General features: G+C 44.8%; 1 protein-coding gene across 8 annotated transcripts in view; it reads left to right on the top strand.

The window, feature by feature from the left end:
- The window catches only part of VAV1 (vav guanine nucleotide exchange factor 1), a 66,728-nt gene extending 43,004 nt beyond the window's left edge, over positions 1 to 23,724 (top strand). For 4 of the 8 annotated variants that reach the window (XM_083718739.1, XM_083718741.1, XM_083718735.1 and 1 more), the window contains 16 exons: positions 362 to 447; positions 2,587 to 2,719; positions 2,942 to 3,051; positions 3,449 to 3,550; positions 5,604 to 5,707; positions 6,407 to 6,429; positions 7,931 to 7,976; positions 8,823 to 8,959; positions 10,225 to 10,290; positions 11,565 to 11,663; positions 13,566 to 13,597; positions 14,677 to 14,793; positions 17,607 to 17,694; positions 19,273 to 19,387; positions 21,751 to 21,902; positions 23,414 to 23,724. In XM_083718739.1, the coding sequence (XP_083574865.1) occupies positions 362 to 447; positions 2,587 to 2,719; positions 2,942 to 3,051; positions 3,449 to 3,550; positions 5,604 to 5,707; positions 6,407 to 6,429; positions 7,931 to 7,976; positions 8,823 to 8,959; positions 10,225 to 10,290; positions 11,565 to 11,663; positions 13,566 to 13,597; positions 14,677 to 14,793; positions 17,607 to 17,694; positions 19,273 to 19,387; positions 21,751 to 21,902; positions 23,414 to 23,467 (1,464 nt within the window). In that variant the 3' untranslated portion in view covers positions 23,468 to 23,724. Of the gene's footprint in view, positions 1 to 361; positions 448 to 2,586; positions 2,720 to 2,941; positions 3,052 to 3,448; positions 3,551 to 5,603; positions 5,708 to 6,406; positions 6,430 to 7,930; positions 7,977 to 8,822; positions 8,960 to 10,224; positions 10,291 to 11,564; positions 11,664 to 13,565; positions 13,598 to 14,676; positions 14,794 to 17,606; positions 17,695 to 17,819; positions 18,703 to 19,272; positions 19,388 to 21,750; positions 21,903 to 23,413 lie in introns of those variants that run through there. The other 4 variants (XM_083718736.1, XM_083718737.1, XM_083718738.1 and 1 more) reach the window with 4 other exon arrangements.
- The last annotated feature ends 814 nt before the right edge of the window (positions 23,725 to 24,538 follow it).

Below are 24,538 nucleotides of genomic sequence, written 5' to 3'. Positions count from 1 at the left end.
CATATAATTCTTAAAGGAACTGCCATATCCAGCATCTGCCTTTGGAGGATCATGAGGTCTTGCAAAGTGCTTGCATGGGATTTTCCAAGCTTCAAGGATCAGCTGATGAGCTGATGGTTGGCTCTTGTGGAGTGCTATGCTCTGGGCTTGGCAAGACACGTGCTATGCAGGTTGTGACTTTGCCCACATGGTTTAGTTTCAAACCATGCAGGCAGAAATAGTTCACTTGATGGCTCCATCCATCTGTCAAAGTTGCCTGGCAAGGGTGGGGGAGATAACAGTTTGGTCCAGTCCTAAATAAGCATCTTCTGAATGCAGCCAGTTGATCTCTTGTAAAGGAACACGTTCTCCTTCTCCCTAGACACAATCCCTGGCTCACTTTGGGAGGCCGAAGATTGACGGGGAGCTCAAGATCATCAGCGGGGAGAAGCGCTCAAAGATAGACAGGTGATGGCATGCACATCCTCTAGAGAGGAGGTTCTCAAACTCTGGTCTGTTGGACACTGGTTGTCTATGAGCTTCATTCAAGTGGTCCATGGAAAAGTTTAATAAGTATCCACACTTGGCCCTGTACTTGGTTTGGTTATTTATTTTCCAGAAGTGGAAACAGAACAGAGGCTGTTCTGAACAGGGCCAGATTATCAAACAGGCTAACAAGGTTGGTGGGGGCGAGGGTTGGTGCTTTTCATGATATGTCTCTGGTGTAGTCTGCTAATATTTCCCTAGGAATTTATTACTTAGACACTTCTTGGTTTGCCTAGTGGGGGGCCCAGGATTTTCATAACACAGCACAGGTTTTAAATAGGGTGTCAGCAGTGAAGAAAAGACAATATTAAGTGGTTGGATAAGACCCCTAGCAAACTTCAAGATCTTTTTTTCACCCCACAGCTTTCCCCATGAAAACCTGCTCTTTAAACACAACAAACCTGCTCTGAAGTGCAACAAACAGCATTTCAGATTTTTCTGTGGATTGCTGTATGCTCCAATTCAGTGTTAAATGGCAGGTTTTCGCGAGGAAAGCTCTGGAACAAATGAAATAGTGCTCAGACACAGGACTTTAAAGCACAGGCTGTCTGGTAAGTGTGGAGGAAAAATAAGTGTGGATAAGCCCTTTGTTGAAGCAGCCCAATGTTTTCTTGGCCTACAAACTCCCTAATTGTACATGGTTTGGTTTTTGCAACTACTTTCACATTCACTGTCTGCTGCTGTTTCCTTGTGTGAGCTACGTCCAGCTTCAGCATGCACCGAGATGCATGTCTGCATTCACCCATAATTATAATAGTTCATCTCATTTGTGGTTTTCAATGGCAGATTTATCGTAGCATCCTAGTCTTATGTGCTCAAGCAGAGACGACATTCAGTGCACAGTAGAGCCAGAGGTTTGCCTCAAAAAGAAAACTGCAGCTTTGGATAGCACCCAAAAATATTACCAAGGGAAGCCTAAACAAAGCAAGGTTGTTTGTTAACTGCATTCAGTGCAGGAGACTGCATAATAAGATTATAAAATGCATGCTTTTTATGGGCTCTTCCACACTTTCTCTTGTTGCACCGCTTTCCTCCAGGGAAAATTCACTGTTTACCACTGAATCAGAACAAAAGGAAATTGGGTGTTGTTGTTTTTTTTTGCAGATTGAGGTTTGTTCTAATTCAGCAGTAAACAGTGGGTATTTTGCCAGGGAAAGTGGCAGGGCAAATGTAAAACCACTTGGCCCCCTTGCCTAGAAAGCACGGAACAAGTGGGAAACCTATTCGACTTGTCCTTTCTATTTTTTAAAAAATATATTTTTATTAAGTTTACATTTTATAATATTTAAACACATCGTTATTGTACATTTAACTTCTTTTGCTCTCAAGATCTTATTGACTCCCCTCCCTCCCGCTTGTTGGTTTTCAAAGTTAATCTTTATATTATAGCATTTATACATTTTCCAGTTTACACGTCACTCATGCTGAATGTCACAGTTTTTAAATAAAGGTAAAAAGGTAAAAACAATTATCATTATAAGTCCTCTTGCAATCCTGCTAGTGTTGTTAATTGCTTACAATAGTCCTTCAAATATTGTATAAATTTACTCCAGTCTTTTTGGAATGCTTGATCGTGCTGGTTTCGGATTTTCCCTGTCAGTTTCGCCAATTCTGCAAAGTCCATCATCTTAATCTGCCACTCTTCTTTTGTTGGTATTTCTTTTTCTTTCCCTTTTTGGGCTAAAACAATTCTTGCTACAGTTGTTGCACACATATTTTTTTTTTATCTGCCTTTGGTATTTCATCCCCCACTTTTCCTGGAAAAAAGGCTTCCAGGTTTTTAACAAAAGTATTTTTATACATTTTCTTCAACTCATTATATATCATTTCCCAGTAAATGATGTATAGGTGGTATTCAACACCAACCAAACTTGCTAAAATGTATAGGACAAGAAATAAAGAGTGTTGGAAATGTAAAGAAAAGGAAGGGCATTTTTATCACATGTGATGGACCTGTAAAGAGGTAAAAGCTTCCTTTTCTAGACATGGGACAAACAGAAGTGGGTATGATACTTTTATCTCACCCTTGTTGGAATGTCTCAAATTAAAACTGTCTTGCAGGTATGCTTTTCTCCTGGACAAAGCTCTGCTAATCTGTAAGCGGAAAGGAGATTCATATGATATGAAGAAATTTGTCGATCTGACCAGCTACCAGATCCGAGATGACTCTTCTGTAGAGAAAGACAACAAGAAGGTAATGTTTGGGTATGCATTTGGGGGCTGGGCTGGGGCGGCTGAGAAGGGAATGGGAGTTGCGGCCTTAATTCAGCAGGCACCTCCACCCCAGAACAGAACTCTGTTCTTCCCATTCTTCCCAAATGGGACTAAGAGGGAACAAATGAGTCCATGTCAATAAATATGGCCCAGCCAATATTTTATGCTAATCTGTTATTCCCCTTTTCTTTCTTCTTGACAGTGGACTCACATGTTTGTCCTAATCGAGCTTAATGGTTCCTCGGGCTTCGAACTGTACTTTAAGACGCGGGAGCTGAAGAAGAAATGGATGGAACAATTTGAAATGGCCCTGTAGGTCTACACTTCTACTTCTGCCCCTGTTGTATGCTATCCTTTACAATCCCAAGACTGTTGCAGTCTGGCTGCAGTTCCATTCTAGTCACTGGAACATTTCCATGACAGTACCATGATTCTGCAGCACTGGAGCTTGACCATAATATTACCAGAAAAAATGTGCAAAATTGGCAGATTTGATGTAAGAATCTGAATCTTTCGAATGGGTTGGGATGGACACCCAGAGCCCATCCAGGGTGGTGTTTTGTTGTGGGTGTTTTCTGCAACCTGTTCTTGACACAATGATGTCTTTATTCTGTGTTGCCTCCAAACAAACAGTCCATAAGCCTGTGAATTTGATGTAGCCACCACTGTTGTAAGCTACTGACTCCCTCTTTCTCAATTTCTGGTGCAGCTCCAATATCTACCCTGAAAATGCTACAGCAAATAGACACGAGTTCCAGATGTATTCCTTTGAGGATACCACCTCCTGCAAAGCCTGCCAGATGCTGCTGAGGTACATATCCCATCCCACTCTACCCAAGCCATACAGGAGGGACAACTACCGTATTGGCCCAAATATAAGCCACACTTTCCCCCCAAATTCTGACAGTGAAAAGTGTGGCTTATATTCGCGACCTTACAAAAAATGGCTTGGAGCAGGATTGTCCCTGGATGCTGGCTGGTTTGGGCTGGGCCGGCTTCCAAGATGGCGGCGCGGTGAGGGGGTTCCTGAGAGTGAGCCAGAAGGCGGCGGCGAGGAGGAAGGGAGGGAGGGAGGAGTGCGGATGAGAGAGCGAGAAGGTCTGCTAGGAGGAGGAACAAGAGATGCAGTTGGTGTGCTGGGACTGGCGCTAGTCCGAGGTGCTGCCTGGCTTTAGCCCGCTGAGGGCCGCATGAGTCCCACCAGCAGCTGCCTCTCTCTGCCCATCCCGTTGGGGGGCCATGTGGTGCTGACCCTCTAGAACAGCGGTTCTCAACCTGTGCGTCCCCAGATGTTGTTGGACTTCAACTCCCATCATCCCTGAGCTCTGGCCTTGCTAGCTAGGGGTGATGGGAATTGTAGTTCAACATCACCTGGGGACCCACAGGTTGAGAAAGGCTGCTCTAGAAGCACTGCTGCCTACCATCACTGCTGCTGGACGGAAGGCACTGCCTCTTTGGCCCCCCTCGGCCCCCACTCCTCTTTGGGTATTGTCTTTTTTTTCTTTCCTCCCCATTAATTTTAAAGGTGCGGCTTATATTATTGTGAGGCTTATATTCGGGCCAATACGGTATCTCTTTTGTTGCATAGTAATTTTTATTTGGTTTTTCAAATATTAATTTATAACAATTCAAATTGCATATCCATATTTAGAGATTTCTCCAAATCTCTGGGCTTCCCACCTTCCCCTCCATGAGTCCTATCGTACACCCTCTTAACTGCATATTTTTCCACAATCCATATTTTGTATCTTTCCATCTTGTCCATAATATTTGTTACATTACAAATGTTATTAAAATCCTGCTAGTGTGTTCATCTCTTTACAGTGATCTCCTAGATAAATTATAAATTTTCCCCATGCTTTATTGAAGTTTAGGTCTTCTTGGTTCCTGAGTCTTCCAGTCAGTTTTGCCATTTCGGCATAGTCCAACAGCTTGCTCTGGCATTCCTTTCTGGTAGAAGGGACAACTATCTTAATAATATAGCTGCCAGTTTTATGTGATCCCATCTTTAGCAGTGAAATTAAATGCTTTTTATTAAACAATCAACAATAATTTACACAACAATTCACCATTCACTACAATCTACCATACCTAACAATACACAGCACTACGCGACATTACAATACATATATCAACATTCACAATTTTTATCTATATCTATTTTAAATGCTAATGGAGTTATTAATGTCAGGATAGCCCATGTAAAAGTTTTCTCACTGTGGAACATGGAGATTTGGATCACATCAAGCATTATTTGGAACCACAACACCTGAGATTTAGTGCCTAGCGGCAGGAAACCCTGTAAGACTTCAGGCTTGCAAGATCTGCTTTGGTTTTTCTAGAGCCCCAAGATCCACCAATCAGAGACTGGCACTTTGGACCCAGAAATATTTTTGGAGTGCTAAAACTGAACAGAGCTCAAAGTTCTCTCAAGCAGAAAAATCCACTCATACTTATCGCCTCAAGCGTCCTTCATTGTAGTCACAGGAGCCAGCTCCTAGGGGCCAAGTTCCCTTCGCCCCCCCAATAAAATATTTGGGGGGTCCAGCCCCTCGCAAAATCAATGGGCATTGCCATTCAAAAGGTGTGCATGGAATTGATTATGCGAGGCAGAGCTTACCTGCCCCACCTATTTTATTCAAGCTGGCACTCCTGATTTCAGCAGTATATGCTGTCATTTTGTTGATGCTCTTGTCGAACAATTGAGAGTCAGAAAACCTGATATACTGCAAATTACCCAGAGATCTGATCTACCAGTAGATCTCCAGACCTCTCTTCTACCCAGCACTTATGTAAGGCAACTAAGCAAGACTCCACTTTATTATATATAAGCCCCCTCCCTCTTCTTTCCCATCTGCACACAGAGGAACCTTCTATCAGGGCTATCGCTGCAGCAGATGCCGGGCCCCTGCTCACAAGGAATGTCTGGGGCGGGTGTCACCGTGTGGAAAGTCCAGCTCAGGTAAAGGTAAGGCTTCAGACTCTTCTAAATTGGTGGACGAGTCTCTAGAGCAGCCTTTCTCAAACTTGGGCCGGGTCCTCAGATGTTGCTCGACTGCAGCTCCCATCATCCCTGACCACTGGTCCTGCTAGCTAGAGGGTATGCAGAGAATGATTATCGATAATGAAATGGGAAGCAATAAGATGGTGATACACAGTTTCACTTTATTTTTAAAAGGGTGTCTGTGAATCAGAGCTCTGTTCCTATAGTAGGTAAGGTAAAGGTAAAGGGACCCCGACCATTAGGTTCAGTCGTGGCCGACTCTGGGGTTGCGGCGCTCATCTCGCTTTACTGGCCGAGGGAGCCGGCGTACAGCTTCCGGGTCATGTGGCCAGCATGACTAAGCCGCTTCTGGCGAACCAGAGCAGTGCATGGAAACGCCGTTAACCTTCCCGCCGGAGTGGTACCTATTTATCTACTTGCACTTTGACGTGCTTTCGAACTGCTGGGTTGGTGGGAGCAGGGACCGAGCAACGGGAGCTCACCCCATCACGGGGATTCGAATCACCGACGTTCTGATCGGCAAGTCCTAGGCTCAGTGGTTTAACCCACAGTGCCACCCGCATCCCTCTCCTATAGCAGGTAGTGATATACAAATATGTGCTTCATTTTAAGCTCTTCTCTTCATGCCTATTGTAATCTTTCCTTATTTTTTGTTTAATACAGAGTCTGGATCTACCATGAAAAAGGTAAAAGGAAAAAAGGTGGAGTTAATAGCAATAGTAGGTGGGGTGAGGTGGAAGGACACCTGCAAGAGAGCCTAGCAGGAAGGGGTGTTCAACCCTTACCCTAAGAGTTCTCCCCCTCCGCCTTTCTGCTCAGACCTCCCCTCCCCAAAAGAGGCCTATTTTTAGCCTTGGGACGAAGATTTGGAGGAGTGAGAAGGGCTTTTGCAGAGAAGAATTGGCAGGCGGGAGGAAGGTTAAACAGCCCCTTCTTCCTGCCAGTCCTCCCTTGCCCTTGCACTCATAAGACAAACATGGGGCCCCAGGAACCTGTTTTTGCCAAGCATTGTGTGATTCTGCCCAAAGGTTGCTTTTTTTTAGCAGGAACCAATGGCAGTTGTCTTTACTTAGTGGCTGAAAGACACCACACTTGTTTCCTCCCGAAAGAGCCAGATTAAGTGCAGGCATGCACAGCAAATAATACCTAGAAATTGAAAGAACTGGAATTTTAGAACAAAATTCTGGGTATCTCCAGTTTTGGTTAATGTGGATATGAATTATAAAATATAGATGGTGTTGTGTTCTTTCCCATTCATCGCTCAGTTAGAGGCAAGCAGTTATCGATTTGACTGGATTGTTCAATTCTTTTGTAAATTGTTTGCATGCTGCCGCTTTTGTCCCCATAGCCACAGAGCCCTGACCCCCAAAAGATTTCCTCCCTTTTCTCCTTGGCCCCCTTTTATTCCTTCAGTCCTTGCCTCCTTTACTTCTCAACATCAGGTCTTTTTGCTGCTCCCCTCCCCTGCTATTTCCATCCCCCCACTCCATCCCCACCTCTTCAAACCCACTGCTTCCTAAGTCCTCTTCTCACTCATCTTCCCAATCCTCAGTCTGCTTAGCACCAAACCTTTCTGCTTGCTTCCACCAGCATGTAGATCCTTCTGTCTGTATACTTTGTGTGAGTTTTTACTTTCTGAAAACTGACCCTTTACTGAGGGCTTGTCCACACTTCCACTAGTTCCATGCCTAGAAAGCATTTGGGGTCCAAGAGATTTCCCCGTACTTTCAAGGCATGAGTCTGAGCTGTTTTTCTTTCGCTCTGCCACTTTTCTGGGGAGAACCACAGAAAAACTGTTTGACGTTTGTTCCGATTCAACAGTAACCAGCAGGTTTTCCTGGGGAGAAGCGGTAAGACAAGGGGAAGTGTGGATGAGCCCTGTGAGGGAAGTTTGTCAACATGCAATGGGCTGAACCTGTTTCCTCGTGAATGTGAATAATTGTGAATGTTCTGTGACATCACAGCAACTCAGCCAATGGTGTGGAAATGATTCATAATCCACAGTCAACCAATTTTTAGCTTAATATGTGTACATGGTGCATAATGAATAAAATATTCCATACAGGTTGAATATGATATATCCTTCCAGAAACTTGGATGTGTACCTTGGTCATTATAATTTTCTATATCCTGTTAACCTCTCACCTCATTCCCATTACCTGAACCAAAATCCATTTTTCTGTGCAGAATAAATCCAATCGACATACGCTGGAGAGCGATAAAGCTGCTCTAGGTGAGTTGTAGTTACCTGATAGCTCACTTTGTATGTTCCCGCAAGGACACCAATGATGGCAGGTGACCGATGAACGATTGAGTCTGGCAGCCCCCCAAGACTAGCAGCAGAGCATCTGGAGAACTCACTGCTTGCATTCACTACATGGCCCCACCCATCACTTGGACACAGAATAGTGTGGTTGTTCCTAGTTATTTAAAAAGCTCACTCCCATAGCATGTGGTTGAAATAAAAGCAATAATAATAAAAAATTTATTAGTCGTACTCAGCCCATCTGGCTGGGTTTCCCCAGCCACTCTGGGCAGTTTCCAGCAGAGTATAAAAACATAACAAAACGTCAAATGTTAAAAGCTTCCTTATACAGCGGTACCTCGGGTTACAAACGCTTCAGGTTAAAGACGCTTCAGGTTACAGACTCTGCTAAGCCAGAAATAGTACCTTGGGTTAAGAACTTTGCTTCAGGATGAGAACAGAAATTGTGCTGTGGAGGCACGGCAGCAGCAGGAGGCCCCATTAACTAAAATGGTACCTCAGGTTAAGAACAGTTTCAGGTTAAGAATGGACCTCCAGAACGAAATAAGTTCTTAACCTGAGGTACCACTGTACAAGGCTGCCTTCAGATGTCTTCTCAAAGTTGGGTAGTTCATCTCTTTGACAGGGCGGGTGTCACTACCGAGAAGGCCCTCTGCCTGGTTCCCTGTAACTTCACTTCTTGCAGTGAAGAAACCACCAGAAGAGCCTCGGAGTTGGACCTCAGTGTCAGGTCTGAATGATGGGGTGAGGGTGTGTGAAGATGCAAGGAAACTGATTCTTCTAATCACTGCAATTCTCTTCTTTGCTCTTAAGGGCTGCCCAAATTGGAGGTCTGCCAGGAGTATTATGGTGTTCCTCCACCTCCTGTGGCATTTGGTCCACCACTGAAGCTCAATGTGGGGGATATTGTGGAGCTAAACAGAGCTGAGGCCGAGCAGCTGTGGTGGCAGGTAGGCATAGTCAACATTGCTGTCCAACGGTAGCTCTTCGGTCTTGAGGTGACATCAGGATAACATGGTGATGAATAACTGGGATGATGAATGAGCTATTGCAGTGTTTCCCAACCTTGGGTCTCCAGCTGTTTTTGGACTACAACTCCCATCATACTTAGCGAACAAGACCAGTGGTTAGGGGTGATGGGAAGTGTAGTCCAAAAACAGCTAGAGACCAAAGGTTGGGAAACACTGAGCTATTGCATAGGTAAAGGTAAAGGGCCCCTGAGAGTTAAGTCCAGTCACGGACGACTCTGGGGTTGCAGTGCTCATCTCGCTTTACAGGCCGAGGGAGCTGGCGTTTGTCCAGAGACAGCTTCCAGGTCGTGCAGCTAGCATGACTAAGCCGCTTCTGGCGAAACCAGAGCAGCGCACAGAAATGCCGTTTACCTTCCCACCGGAGTGGTACCTATTTATTTACTTTCACTTGGACGTGCTTTCAAACCACTAAGTTGGCAGGAGCTGGGACCGGCAAGCCCAAGAGGCTTAGTGATTTAGACCACAGTGCCACCTGCGTCCCGTTGCATGCCTTCTCATACAATACAATACAATACAATACAAATAAAGGAACTACTGAATCTTTTAAGTGCAAGTCTGCCAGTGTGATTTGAAGAACCAAGGGGGAACATAGGTAAAGGATGCTGAACTCTTCTCCTTCCCTCCCCCTCTTACTCCTTCAATCTCCCTTGTTTGCCCACTGACGTGGCCTTTTAAATGGCCCCCGTCCTAACAGGCAGCAGCAGAGGAGGAGTTCTGCTGCCAATCATATTGCTGCCCAGAGCTCAGCATTACTCTTGCAGGAGGAGTCTTTGCGGCCCATGCAGCATGTCTTCCGAAGTCCATGGACCATTTCCAGAGATTAATTTAGCATTCATCAGGCTACCTATTCCCCCAGAAGATCCTCTGCTCTTTTTCACAGTCTAGAGGTAGGCTAGTTCCAAGTAGCTTAAATGTGCTAAATTTGGGACTGAAACTGGAAAGGGTGGCTTCTCATTTCCAGTTCATAGCACACTTAGATGGAAGGGCTATTTTTTCCCCCAGCAGTTCAGAGGCATTCTGTGTAGGGGGGAAAAACCTCCAGGTCATTTCAGGTCAATGCTTGTAAACAACTTAAAGTCAACCATTGGAACTTTCCCCCATCATCTAAAGCTCTTTTCAAAAATGTTCAACTGCAGATTGACCATACTTTTCATGAGTTCTTTGCTTTCGTTCATTGTTTTCAGGGAAGGAACACATCCAGCAATGACGTTGGCTGGTTTCCTTGCAAGAAAGTGAAGCCTTATGTCTGTGTAAGTAGCACATATCTGGGGGAGGTGATTTCTTTGTGTGTTTTAGTTGATTAGAGGATTATTGAAACTGGCTTGGTGTGTTGTAAACCTTTGGTCATCACACACACACACACACAAAAATAGAATTAGGTTGAGGTACAGTTTGGCATAAGTGGTTCCCAACACACTGGACACCACAGAATCATAGAATTGTAGAGTTGGAAGGGATCTCAAGGGTCATCTAGTCTGCAATGCGTGTTTTGCAAAAAAAATTTGTCTAATCTGTTGGGCTCCTAGAGCAAACACAGAAATCTTACCAGCAAGTACTGTAATGCATTTTCTCCCTATTATTAAAAAATGAAACTTTTTGAATAATTCCTTTGAAAATGTTTTCCCTAGAAGAGGTATACAAGGAGTAGTACAGTACATAACAAACAATATATTTCACTTCTCCCTGGCTGCAAATACATAAACAATCAATCAATCAATCAATCAATCAATATTATTTGTACCCCACCCACTCTGGGCATCTTCCAACAAAGATTAAAAATACATTAAAATATTACACATTAAAAACTTCCCTGAACAGGGCTGCCTTCAGATGTCTTCTAAAAGTCAAATAGTTTTTCTCTTTGACATCTGGTGGGAGGGTGTTCCACAGGGCGGGTGCCACTGCCAAGAAGGCCCTCTGCCTGGTTCCCTGTAGCTTTGCTTCTTGCAATGAGGGAACCACCAGAAGGCCCTCGGCACTGGACCTCAGTGTCCAGGGAGGACGATGGGGTTTTAACAAATACTCCAGGGTCATAGATTTGTAGAGTTGGAAGGGACCCTGAGGGTCATCTAGTCCAACCCCCTGCAATGCGGGAATCTTTTGCCCAACGTTGGACTCAGATCCATGACCCTGAAATTAAAAGTCCCATGCTCTACCAACTAAGCTATCCCTGCGTTTTCCCTCATCTAAATATACTATGGACATGCTTTGATATATCAAAGTTGTGAATAACTTCCATATCACATCAGCAAATAATTCAAGGAAGTAATCTGGAAGTCCATAATCAAATTTCACAGAGTACTAAAATGGTGAAGGCAACAAGATGTGATCTCCAACTAAACAAAAGTTTCCACTCTTTATTTTTAATACACTGCTTTGTAGCTACAGGTGTATCTTCAGAACATCAAGGATTAGTCCATACTTGTTTCACATTTGTTATCCCAATTCCGAGAAAATCTATTGGAGATTTCCTCCAATTAGCATTTTTAGGCAACTTTGCATCTGGCATATGCTGTGATTTCAGGCAATACAGAAGCAGGGCGGTATGAGCTGTGGACAATATAGAAAAGAACCCAACCTCAAATCTCATCTTGACTATAGGAATGCTACATGGGAGATTCAAGTATGTGCTCTACTGAGATGTTGAATGAGTGTTGGTGGATGTCATAGATATTGCCAGTGCTTTTTTTCTGGGGGGACGCATACCCCTAAACATCACAGCTCCAACTATGGGGGCAGCTATGTTCCTCTGGCCCCTGGCTCTATTCTCACTCACAGGTCCAGTCATTTCAGACCCCTAAGATGTTTATTTTATTTTTCATTTCTATTTCCTGGACAGATTTTTAAGTGGGGTGTGAGTATTCCTCTAAATACCACTTGCTGGGGATCACAACTGGAGAAAATGCTATTGTGCTCAGGTCCTTCTTCCAGGCATCTAGTTGGCTCCTGTGAGAACAGGGTGCTGGTCTGGAGGGGCTTTTGATTTGCTACAGTAGGGCTCTTCATAATCATAATAATAATAATAATAATAATAATCTTATTACTTATACCCTGCCCATGTGGGTGGGTTTCCCCAGCCACTCTAGGCAGCTTCCAGCACATATGAAAACATAATTATTGTGGTTTGGGGTGGTTATTATGAAATATGCTACTCTTTGTTTTCATTTTTATTCTGGGGAATGTCATCATCAAATTGTTCCCCTGGGCTTTTTCCATTACTTTTTGGAGCAGGGCTGGTGCCAGACTTCAGAGGTGCCTCAGCACCTTGCCTCTTACGGGTGCCTCACCCTCACAGACAAGGCAGAGCTCTTGCCCGCTACCACATGCAAAGGCAGCAAGGCCCCCCCCCCCGGCCACCCCACCTACCAACACCCATGGCAAGAAAATTGAGATGGCTGCTGCTGTGCACCATTCAGTCCTCCTGCTGGGATGACAGATCCAGTGCTTTTTTCAGGAGGGGGACGGATGGACGCAGGGGGATGCATAGCCCTAAACATTTTGTGAATCTAAGTTTGGCCTCCTTGAGAGGCAGTACTTCAATATGAGTAGGAAAATGACAGTACCCCTAAACATTTTTTAAAGAAAAAAAGCACTTAACTCTGTGCTGTTTAGTTACCCATCTTGGATGCTGGATGCTTCCAGATAGGTGTTTATTGTGGGATCAGTATGTCTCATGCATTCAACTGTTTTGCAGCATCCATACAATGCCATTATCACCAAAATGCTAGCTCATATTTTTTGCAATTTAATCCAGGTTTAAAGGGTAAAGGGACCCCTGACCATTAGGTCCAGTCATGGCCGACTCTGGGGTTGCGGCGCTTATCTCGCTTTTCTGGCTGAGGGAGCCGGCGTACAGCTTCTGGGTCATGTGGCCAGCATGACTAAGCCTCTGGCAAACTAGATCAGTGCACGGTAATGCCATTTACCTTCGCGCCAGAGTGGTACCTATTTATCTACTTGCACTTTGACATGCTTTCGAACTGCTAGGTTGGCAGGAACTGGGACTGATTAACGGGAGCTCACTCCATTGCGGGGATTCGAACTGCCAACCTTCTGATCGGCAAGTCCTAGGCTCTGTGGTTTAACGCACAGCACCCTTTCGATTAAAAGTCCAATGTTTTTTTTTAAAAAAAAACCTGCTGCCAGGTTATTCATTACTGATATTTCAATAAGCCAGTTAACAATATTAAGCCCCCATCTGGAAGCACCCAAAAAAGAGAGAAAATATTTTTACTTTGCAACCCAATGCTATAACACTGCATTTGCTGAATTAGAAGGAAACCAGCTGGAAAAAATGTGCTACAGGAAATAATTGATAAAATATGCCTTTGGATTTAAGCAGCATAACTGCACAGTGTTGCATATCATCTTCTGCGTGATGTCTTTGCCTCATTTGTCAAAACATTCCCACCAAAGTGAATGAGGAAAGGATTTCCCCCTCTGCTGTTTTTTCAAAAACTTTCCACAATAGAAATCCTACCCCAATTCACAGAAAATAAATACTGTATTACCTTTTCTTTCCCAGATTCCTCCTCCAGATCTGTCAGTCTTTCACTGGTAAGTAGCACCACAGAATTAAACCATTTCAGTAGCTTGTTATCCAAAACTCCTTATTCTGTGATGTCTACCATGAGGTTAATGAACCTTGCATCCTACATAGGCCTAGGGATTCTGCTGGTAGTAGCCCACTTGTAAATGTACAGTATACAAGTACAATGAGACATCACATGCACATACAAGGTTTGCTGTGAGGTTTTCCCTTGCTATTGATTTTTAAATGTGTTTATCCCATATCATAAGTTCAGAGCTGTTACACCAAGCTGAGAGCAGGGTCTTCTTCTTTTTTGGCAATCACTCATAGCCGAGTAAGATTGTCTTCCATAAACACAGTTTTAACAGTGAGTTCATAAGTGACTGTGGAGGCCAATTCAGGATCCACACATCCTTCCATAGTGGGGACATAGGTTTCTGGGCAGGGAGTTGATCGTGGTGAGGATTCACCAAGCGTACCTTCCTCTCAGCACAATTCTCCCTTTCATACTGAGTTTGAGCATCTTCAAAGCCCATGACACCTTTGGTAAAGGTTGTTCTCCAATTGGAGCGCTCTCAGGCCAGTATTTCCCATTTATCGGTGTTTATACTGCATTTTTAAAGATTTGCCTTGAGAGAGTCTTTAAACCTCTTTTGGTGACCACCAGCATTACGTTTCCATTTTTAAGTTTGGAATAGAGTAGCTGCTTTAGAAGACGATAATTAGGCATCCGAACAACATGACCAGTCCAACGAAGTATCATTGCTTTGACACTGGTGATCTTTGCTTCTTCCAGTACACTGGCATTAGTTCGCCTGTCTTCCCAAGTGATGTGTAAAAATTTTCACAGACACCATTGATTAACAGGGAGAGGACAGTATTCTCCCTTGCTCTTCATTTCATTGTTGCAATAGAACAGGCACTCATCTAAAGACTTTATGAGAACACTGATAGTTATATTGAATAAAAATAAGGCACATGGGATTTCTCATGCTGCTTCGATCTCCCACCTTCTGTCTTTTGTGGTGGTGGTAAACTGTGGGATACAGAGACACCTAGTGACCAAATGCTGTACTGCAATTAACAAACACCCCTCATTGTACAGGTATGCAGGGCCCATGGAGCGGGCAGAAGCAGAACAGACCCTTGCCAGTCGTTCAGATGGGACTTTCCTGGTGCGGCAGAGAATCAAGGATGCAACTGAATTTGCCATCAGCATCAAGTAATGTTATTGCTCCCCAAACTGGAAAACCAGGGTAGAGAAGGAAATTTGTATGTGCAGTACAGTAGTACCTCGGTTTTCAAATGTCTCCTTTGACATTCCGTTTGGAACTCGAATGCTGTAAACCCGGAAGTAAACGCTTCGGTTTTCGAACACGCCTCTGAAGTCAAACCGGAAACACGGCTTCCGTATTGAGGCTTCCATTTTGAGTTTTCGGTTTTTGAACGTTTCAGAATACGAATGGTCTTTGTCAGGGAACTGCCATCAGGGCCGGAGGGAGACAGTGGGCTCCGGAGGGGTCCCAGAGAGCGTCCCAGCAGGGAGAGAGGCAGCCCATCTGCTGGGGAAGAGAATCAGCGTAGCACCAGTGGAGAAGGGGGGCAGATGGGGGAATCGGCGAGGCGGTCCCATGACTCCTTGCCAGGGACCAGCGGGGAGAGTAAGGGCCCTCCGCTGCCCACACCCTCCTTGCGCAGAAGGCTTCCGCGCAGGGAGAGTAGGAGTAGACTAGGCGTCAAAGAGTTTCTTTGCTGGAAGAAGTTCAAGAAATGCCCACTGACGGATTCTGCCAGCGATTGGCTGTCCGAACAGAAAAGGTTCACTCAGGCAACCCAGCCAGGTGTTGCACCGGTTTACGCATGAGCAACCCCTAGAACCATTTCAGTCTTCCAGAATGGATTACGTTTGAAAACCAAGGTACCACTGCATAATAAAAGGAAAGGAAGAAAGAAAACCTTGAAGCTGGCAAAGTTTAGAAAATCATATTTAAAAAAAAAAAAATGCACATCCACACTAGATTCCATTGATTCAGGTTTCTTTGGAAGTTGATGCTTAAAACTTCATCATTTTTTTATTTGTACTCCTCCCACCTGACTGGGTTGCCCCAGCCACTCTGGGCAGCTTCCAACATATATAAAAACATAACAAATATTTAATACCTGTACAGGCTTGCTTTCAGGTGTCTTGTAAAAGTTGTATAGTACCTTATCTGCTTGACATCTGATGGGAGGGTGTTCCACAGGGCAGGTGCCACTACTGAGAAGGCCCTCTGCGTGGTTCCCTGTAACTTCATTTCTCACAGTGAGGGAACTACCAGAAGGCCCTTGGATCTGGACCTCAGTGTCTGAGCTAAATGACAGTGGCGGAGATGCTCCTTCAGGTATACAGGGCTGAGCCAAGTACTCTTTGGTGAGAGAGCCCCAGCAGAGATTTAAATACAGCATGGATATTGTCAGGGAACTGCCATCGGAGCTAGAGGCGGAGGCAAGGCTCCAAAGCGATGCTGGAGAAGGGCCCAGCAGGGAGGGAGGCAACTCATCGGCTGGGGAAGGAAATCAGCGTAACACCAGGGATAAAGAGGGGCAAAGGGGGGGAATCGGTGAGGGGTCTCCAGGACTCCTCGCGGGAGACCAACGGGGAGAGCATGGGTCCTCCGCTGCCCACACCCACCCTGCGCAGAAGACTTCCGCGCAGGGAGAGTAGGCGGAGACTTGGCGTCAAATAACTTCTTTGCTGGAAGAGGTTCAAGAAACGCCCACTGACGGATTCTGCTAGCAACTGAAACAGCCACGAAGTGAAGGGCTGTCCAGACAGAAAAGGTTTAACCAGGCAACCTAGCCAGGAGTGGCAGCAACTTACGCACGAGCAACCCCTATAACCATTACAGATATATAGGATGTTAAGACCTTTAAAATACCCCCTTCTAAGTTGCTTCCAAAGTTTCCCACTTCCCTTAACACAGAAAGAGATCACCAGTTCAGTAAGGTAAAGAGAGTTTACTTACAAACTCTTCAGCGGTCAGATTCATGTGCTTTTCCACACAGCAGCGAGAAAATACCGGCGGTACAACTTAGTTTCAAAATTGGTAAGAGTTTCTAAATTATTTGTATAGAGAGACAAAGATGGCTTGCTAAAGCCACACAGTCTAAGTTGGATGCTCCAGCTTAGACATTCTTACATGGTGGAAGGAAAAAGAATGAAGAGTTTGGTAGCCCTTCCTCTCAGGTAAGGCCTGTGACCTAGCTAAGCCTGGCAGGACAGCTTACTCTAGGATCCTAACCCCTTCAAGCATTAGTTCAGTTTAAGCATGTTGGTTATACAAGGCTGATTTATCCCAAATGATCGTGTCAGTTTTTGTCCCAGCCTCTCATTAAGAAGGATTCTACAGCACACCAACGGTTGTAAATATATACTTACCAGTTCCTTGGTTTCTTCTTCACAGTCGAAGCACTGCCTTATTTCAAATGCCTAAACAAACAAATCCCTGTGTTGCAAAATATGAGTCAGGATTATCAAAAGCAACACGATGGCCAGAAACAATAACAATGTGAAAGACTTTATAGAATAATTCAAAACATCAAAACTAACGAACTGAAGTCTCTGAAAGTCCTTAAATGAATCACGGTGCCAGACTTTACCCAGTGGAGAACAAGCTGTGAAGTGACTACATAATCGCATGAGCACTGTTCCAGAGTATTTTTCATTATATCTATTCGTAAAAAGATTGGTTAATGAAGAAATTACATATCTTTTCTACTTACAAGTGTTGAACTAATTGACTGATGAAGAATTCAACAAAACAGTAGTTGTTATCTGGAAACACTGTTCAGCAGAGTTCAGAGTTGGACATTTGCTGATTATTTCAAATGCCAGCATTAATTTTGACTTTGAATGAGGCAGGCACCTTAGTTCTATCTCTTAGCTTAGAGCTCTTCTAAATGAGGTTACATGACCCGTTGTTTACAATTGTCAACAATGCTGTGCAGAAATGGGAAACCATTAACCCAACTGTCATGTGGATTTGTGTCCCTCAGGTTCAACGCTGAAGTCAAGCACATCAAAATACAGACCAAGGAGGGATTGTATCGCATCACAGAGAAGAAAGCCTTCAAAGGACTTATAGTAAGAATCGGTTTTCCCTTCTGTCTTCATGGTGACTGTTACAACTGAGGAGAAGAATGGGGGTCAGGGGAACAAAATGAGAGGACGTTGGAGGGAGAGTGAAGGCAAACATATCTTTATTTCAGTTCCAGGATAGGCAGAAGGGAGATCTTTGGCAAGCACCATCACAATAGTGATGATGGCAAAGGGCCAAACCAGGCAATGCATAGGATGGTAACTAAGAAGGTGAATGAATAGTCTCTCTACAATTGGGGCTGTTTCGTTTAAGTGAAAAGCAATCACCCAAGCTGTGATCAGAAGCAAAAGAGCACAGTGCAGAGGAGCTGCTTAACCCTTCCCTTTAGGGCACATGGCCCCAACCCTTTCCCAAGGAAAACTCATGGTTTAGCGCTGAATCAGAACAAGCGGCAGTTGGGTTTCCTGCAGATTGCTTTTTGTTCCAATTCAGCGCCAAAGAGTGGGTTTCCTGGGAAAAGCGGTGGGACAAAAGCAAAATCCCTCAGACCCATGCCTAGAAAGCATGAGACAAGCGAGAAACATCTTGGACCCTTAGGGCTCATCCACACTTACCAAAATTTCCTCCACCCTTTCCAGGCACGGTTAGCTCTTTAAAGCTCTAACAGCTTTGGCCCTATATACCTGAAGGAGCGTCTCCATCCCCTTCGTTCAGCCCAGACACTGAGGTTTAGCTCCGAGGGCCTTCTGGCGCTTCCCTCATTACGAGAAGTGAGGTTACAAGGAACTAGCAGAGGGCCTTCTTGGCACTGGCACCTGCTGTATTTTTGTATATTCTGTTGGAAGCTGCCCAAAGTGACTGGGGCAATCCAGTCAGATGGGCAGGATACAAAAAAAGTTGTTTTTGTTGTTGTAAGTGTCCAAGCGCCCTTTTTTTTCCTCTCTCTGGAGCTTTCCCCATGAAAACCCACTCTTTAAAGCTCAATTGTAGCAAATGGCAATCCATGGGAAACCCAAATTCACATTTGCTCCAAGTGAATGTGAAAGGGCGGGTTTTCATGGGATGGCTTGGGGGGGGGGAGAAAAAGAGTGGGGCAAAAGGTAAGGGTGAATAAGCCTTTAGTCTGCTTAATATCAGCTTCCCCGAGATAAGTTTTCTAGAAAGGGCAAGATAGGGTGAGAAAATATGGGGTGACTAGAATGTATCATCTAGCGAGTAGACAAATGAAAGGAACATGTTAAATATCCCCACCTATGCACTCAAAATGGCAGCCACCAGACTGCTGAGAGGCTGTTCATACATCTTCTATGTCATCTGTAGTTGAGCCCTGGGAATCAGTTTATGGCATGTCTCGCATGTTACACAGAAGCCAAAGAGCCAATTCTGAAAAGGGGAATTAGTGTTTGGGGTTCAAAGAAACAGCTGAGATGTATTTCAGTTGGATTCCTTTTTTTCCTAATATTGTTCTGATATGTGCCTTGCATGTCACGTCTTTCTTTCACAAGTGAATGGGTTAGATATGCCTTAATAGGTACACATACTGCCTTTCTCCTCTCCAGGGGGCATATTGTGCAAGCTTTAGGATGTTGCCTTTATGAAGAAACTCTTCTTTCTCTCTCTAGGAGCTGGTGCAGTTTTACCAAGAGAACTCCCTGAAGGATTGCTTCAAGACCCTCGATACTGTGCTACAGTTCTCCTTCAAAGAGCCTGGGAACAGAACAGTGCCCAGGGCCTCTGGTGTGTGTGATCTGTGTCTCATCTCTACAGTTTCAATTAAAAGCAAGATATAGGGCGCGGGTGGCGCTGTGGGTTAAACCACAGAGCCTAGGACTTGCTGATCAGAAGGTCGGCGGTTCGAATCCCCGCGACGGGGTGAGCTCCCATTGCTCAGTCCCTGCTCCTGCCAACCTAGCAGTTCGAAAGCACCTCAAAGTGCAAGTAGATAAATAGGTACCGCTCTGGCGGGAAGGTAAAAGGCATTTCCGTGCGCTGCTCTGGTTCGCCAGAAGCGGCTTAGTCATGCTGGCCACATGACCCGGAAGAACTGTCCGCAGACAAAGGCCGGCTCCCTCGGCCAGTAAAGCGAGATGAGCGCTGCAACCCCAGAGTCGTCTGTGACTGGACCTAATGGTCAGGGGTCCCTTTACCCTTTACCTTTATAGGAAAGCAATGGAGGCTTGCTGTGCTTGTCTGGGGTTATTCTGTGGCAAGAGACCCAGAGGTACAAGGTCTTCCAGACAGAGAATGCAATCAGAGCTGTCCATGAGTGCAAGTTTTTTGCGCCATGTACACAACACCATCATGTGCCCCCCTTTTTACATTTAATCTGGATTTCTGGTTAATAATAACTCTATTATTGTTATTAACCTGTCCTTCCACCCAAAGATCCCAGAGTGTATTACAATATTAAAACACAGCTTGTTAACACAATGGGGGCGTGTCGCATTTAATATAGCTTTCAATGAATGGTCTTGCCACATCCGTGCCTCCATTTCCTCCTCAACAGAGCATGACCCGGCCACTGTTTTTGGCAGCCCAAGCTACAGTGGTACCTTGGTTCTCAAACTTAATCCATTCCGGAAGTCGGTTCCAAAACCAAAGTGTTCTAAAACCAAGGCACGCTTTCCCATAGAAAGTAATGCAAAACGGATTGATCCGTTCCAGACTTTTAAAAACAACCCCTAAAACAGCAATTTAACATGAATTTTACTATCTAACGAGACCATTGATCCATAAAATAAAAGCAATAATCAATTTACTGTACTATAAAATAAATAAGAAAGTATTATAGATGATAAAAATATTTTTTTTTCTTACCTGCACTGTTGATAGTCATTGTTTGGATGGGGGGCTTTTATCCATTTCCACAGTCACACAATCAGTCAATAAGTAGCTGAACTGGGTTCCGTCACAAAAACAAATTATGGTAACTGGAAAAGCCTCAAAAACAGAAATGCAAAATAACAAAAACAAAAGCACCAAACTTCACCCATTCCGGAAATCTGCTTGACCTCTGAAATGTTCGAAAACCAAGGCACAGCTTCTCATTGGTGCAAGCGCCCTGGAAACAATAACCGGCAGCCGCATCGGACATTCGGCTTCCGAAAAACGTTCAAAAACCATAACACCTACTTCCGGGTTTTCGGCGTTTGGGAACCAAGGTGTTTGAGTACCAAGGCGTTTGAGAGCCAAGGTACCACTGTTTACAAATGTATCTTTTCTCCAGTTGCCAGATGCAGAAGTGACATCCGAATTTCAACAATCTGGTTCAGAGGAGCTATTCTCTTAACACGTTTTCAACACAAGGTCCAAACTCCATGGGCCAACCTGTGTCAACTAGCGTGTGATGAACAATCGAGTGCTATTCTTTAATAGACTAGGCAATTTCCTACCTTTCTTCAGTGGTTGCCTGGCTTTCTCTGTGTTTAAATCCACCTGTCGGTCTATTGCATCTTATGGAGATGGAGGCTGAAGAGCAGACATAACATTGAGGTCAGCTGCCTGTGGCCTATGCAAAATACAAAGACTGGATCATATAACTTGTATTATTTTGCATACAGTAGTAGTGCAGTGTAGATCAGGCCTCCCATGCCTTCTCAATCCTCCTTGGCTTACATGCACATAAGGAAGCTCTTATCTAGCCAGAGCACAAAAGGGAAATCTTCTAGATCTCTCCAAATTCTGCATAGAGAAAGGGTTGGTGCATGCAGACTATTAAGGCCTGGATTTGATAGTGTCATGCCTGTTCATATCCTGTAGGCTAGAGCTTTCCAAACTGTGTGTCGTGACACGTTAGTGTGTCGGCTGCAGCGTGTGTCTCGCACAAATGCTCCCCGCGCTCTTCCCGGTGCTGGAAAGGGGTTAATTTAACCTCCAGTTTGCTAGTAAAACTGAATTGCTGTGTCGCGAAATGATGCTTGTCTAAAAAGTATGACACCCACATGGAAAGTTTGGAAAGATCTGCTGTGTGCATTTGTTGACAACAATCACTTTTGACTTCTACATCATGCTCACTGCCTTCCAAGTGGTGTGCAGTTTCAGGGATGTGATAAGCACCCCTTTATTATTTCCATGCCTAACTCTTTATTATTCCTTGACAGGCAAAAGCTGCAAGTACTTTGGTTCAGCTAAGGCTCGCTACAATTTCTGTGCAAGAGACCGGACGGAACTGTCCCTCACAGAGGGAGACATCATAAAGATTCTCAACAAGAAAGGGCAGCCAGGATGGTGGAAGGGAGAGGTCTATGGCCGGGTGAGCACCTTTGTAGCCGTACCACTCTGAGCTGCTTGCCTTGGAGAATGTGGTACATTTGGAACAAACTGAGACCGATATACACCCCTCACCTCTGAAGTGAATGAATTTTGGAGCCAAGAGAAATACTGGGGACCTGTCAGGACTTTTTGCACTATTCCAATAGCACTAATGCAGCTGTATAGATCATAGCTGTCAATGTTTCCCTTTTTTTAAGGGAAATACCCTTATTCCGAATAGGATTCCTCGCAAGAAATGGGAAAAGTTGATAGCTATGGTGTAGAGGTAGCTGCCTTCAGCAACACACACAAACACAAACACACTTTGGCCATTTTTAAGCAAGGCAATGTGCAGCTAGCTACATGGGCTATTTGTCAGCTGGTAGCTGATGTGTGTGCCCCAGTTGAATTGGGACCAGAACTGGGTTCATCTCTGGGGCAAGGGTTACAGAAGGGTCAAAATGGAAGCAGATTCTGGGTCTGGAACAAGGTAATTGTCCAACAAGCACTAGACAGAACAACAGCCAAGGCAAGGAGCAGCTAAAGTTGCAAGCAGGGAGATGATCCAAACACAGCAACCACTACAAGGGACAACTAGAGCCAGAGCGGGGGCACAAGCTCCTGGGGGTTGAGCCCTTTTTGCCCCATGGGCACTCACCCTGCTCATCCTGCTCCCACCGGTGCGTGCAGCACCCCAGGCACCCATGCGGCTAGCTACGTCACTGGGTTCAAGAAGTCAGCAGTAGGAACTGGGAAGTGGGGAGCACAGACTGGGAACCATAGACCTACTCAAAGCCAGAAACAAAGGTGCAGGTCTGATGTAGATATGGTCACGGCCAAGCTGGGTCCGGATAATCCAACAAATTATTTAGAGAAGTGTAGCTGTGGTGGACTCAAGAGAACAATTCTGCTCCTTATTCCTCTTTTCTGTATCCCTGCATGGTTCACCAGGGCACCAATATAGAAACTAGGAATCTGCTGGTTCAAATACCAAGTTGATTCCAGCACTGATTGAATGTATATTAACTGGGCTGCTGATGTCTACTGGGAGAGCTTTGAGAGCCCGAGGTATGATAGGAGGAAGAGACCTCTTATCTATCTGCAGTTCTCTTCCCCCATCTCCCACATAAACGCATCCTTGCCACATCACCAGGAAACAATAATTACATAGTTCCCAGAACATGTTGCACTAAGAAAGATGGCAGAACACTAGCCTACATTGCTGTCGGTCCATTAAATGATGTCACAGTTGCTATTGGGGTAGCTGCTAAAAATTAAATGCCTTCAATGAGGTTACACTGTGTATGTCAACTCAAAGCTGCTAGAACCTCATTTGAATGGTTAATCCCTAGTATCTACCAGTAGCTGAGAGTTTGCTAGACTGGACTTGCACCAACATCAGAAAAAAAATATTGTTGGGATCTTGAAGTCTGTGGCTCTCACCCTGGGAGCATTCTCATTGCCTGATAGGGCTCTCCAATCATTCCTTATATTTATGTTCTTTCTCTACAGGTTGGCTGGTTCCCAGCAAACTATGTGGAAGAAGATTATTCAGAGTATTGCTGATGGCACACCCAGTTGGGTGCATTGAAGGATTCTTTTGCAGCATATCCTGGGACAACCACAGAAACATTTTCCTGTAGCCACTGCTGTGCAAAAACTATTATTTATGAACTGTCTTTAATTCCCCTCACATTGGTTTCTGACCTTCACTGTGTGTTCTTAATGTCAAATAAACTGGGTGAGAACCTGGTTGTAACTACCAAAGAGCAAACCTCATCATCAAAATCATGTGTGAAAAAAATAAAACTACAACATGAAAAGCTGCTCTTTTTTTAACACCACAATTGCTCGTAGACACAAAGATATTGTGAACCAAGTTCCCTTTGAGTGTGCATAATAGCTGCATAACCCAGCATGCAATTTCCACGTTTTCTGCATGGTATCCTTGATCTGGAACAAATGTGTTTGGAAACTGCCAACATTCAAATGTAGTCTCCATAGACCCTTTTTCACTATTGCTATTCTTCATTCTTTTAATACTGACCACAAAAAACCCATGTAGTTTTTCAGGCAGATGCCTTGGTGGTAGTAGCAGCTTCCACCTGAGGCTCTGGATCACTGCTCTGCTCCTTGGTCCTTCTAGACTCTGTGGTCTTTCTAGATTGCTCCTTCTAGACTCTCTGGTCTTTCTCTAGAACAGGGGTTAGCAAACTTACCGTGCCTTGGGCTGGTGTCTCCAGCGCCGATCGCCCAGAGGGCGGGGGAGGGCGTGCCCATGTGCATAAGCACACGCTATTTCCGGTGCACTTCCGGGTCGGAGGAGAACCAGAAATAGCTTGTGTGCATGTGCACGGGCCTCCTCCGACCCGGATGTGCACCAGAAATAACCCTTGTGCTTGCGCAAATAATGCTTATGCATGCACACAAGCTATGACCGGTGCTGCTCTGACCCGGAAGTGGGCAGCCGCGCAATGCAGCGCCAGTAAGAGTGGGCAGCGGGGGTCGCTGCGGGCCAGATAAATGAGCCCCTCAGGCCTTATCCGGCCCACAGGCCTTAGTTTGGGGACGCCTGCACTAGAAGGTATTAGTGAGACCACAGAAAGAGCAGAGAGTCTAAAGTCTTTGGACCGCCAG

This window comes from Podarcis gaigeae (assembly GCF_964106915.1).
Source record: "Podarcis gaigeae genome assembly, chromosome: 17".
NCBI lineage: Eukaryota > Metazoa > Chordata > Lepidosauria > Squamata > Lacertidae > Podarcis > Podarcis gaigeae.
This window is presented reverse-complemented; position numbering and strand designations above follow the sequence as displayed.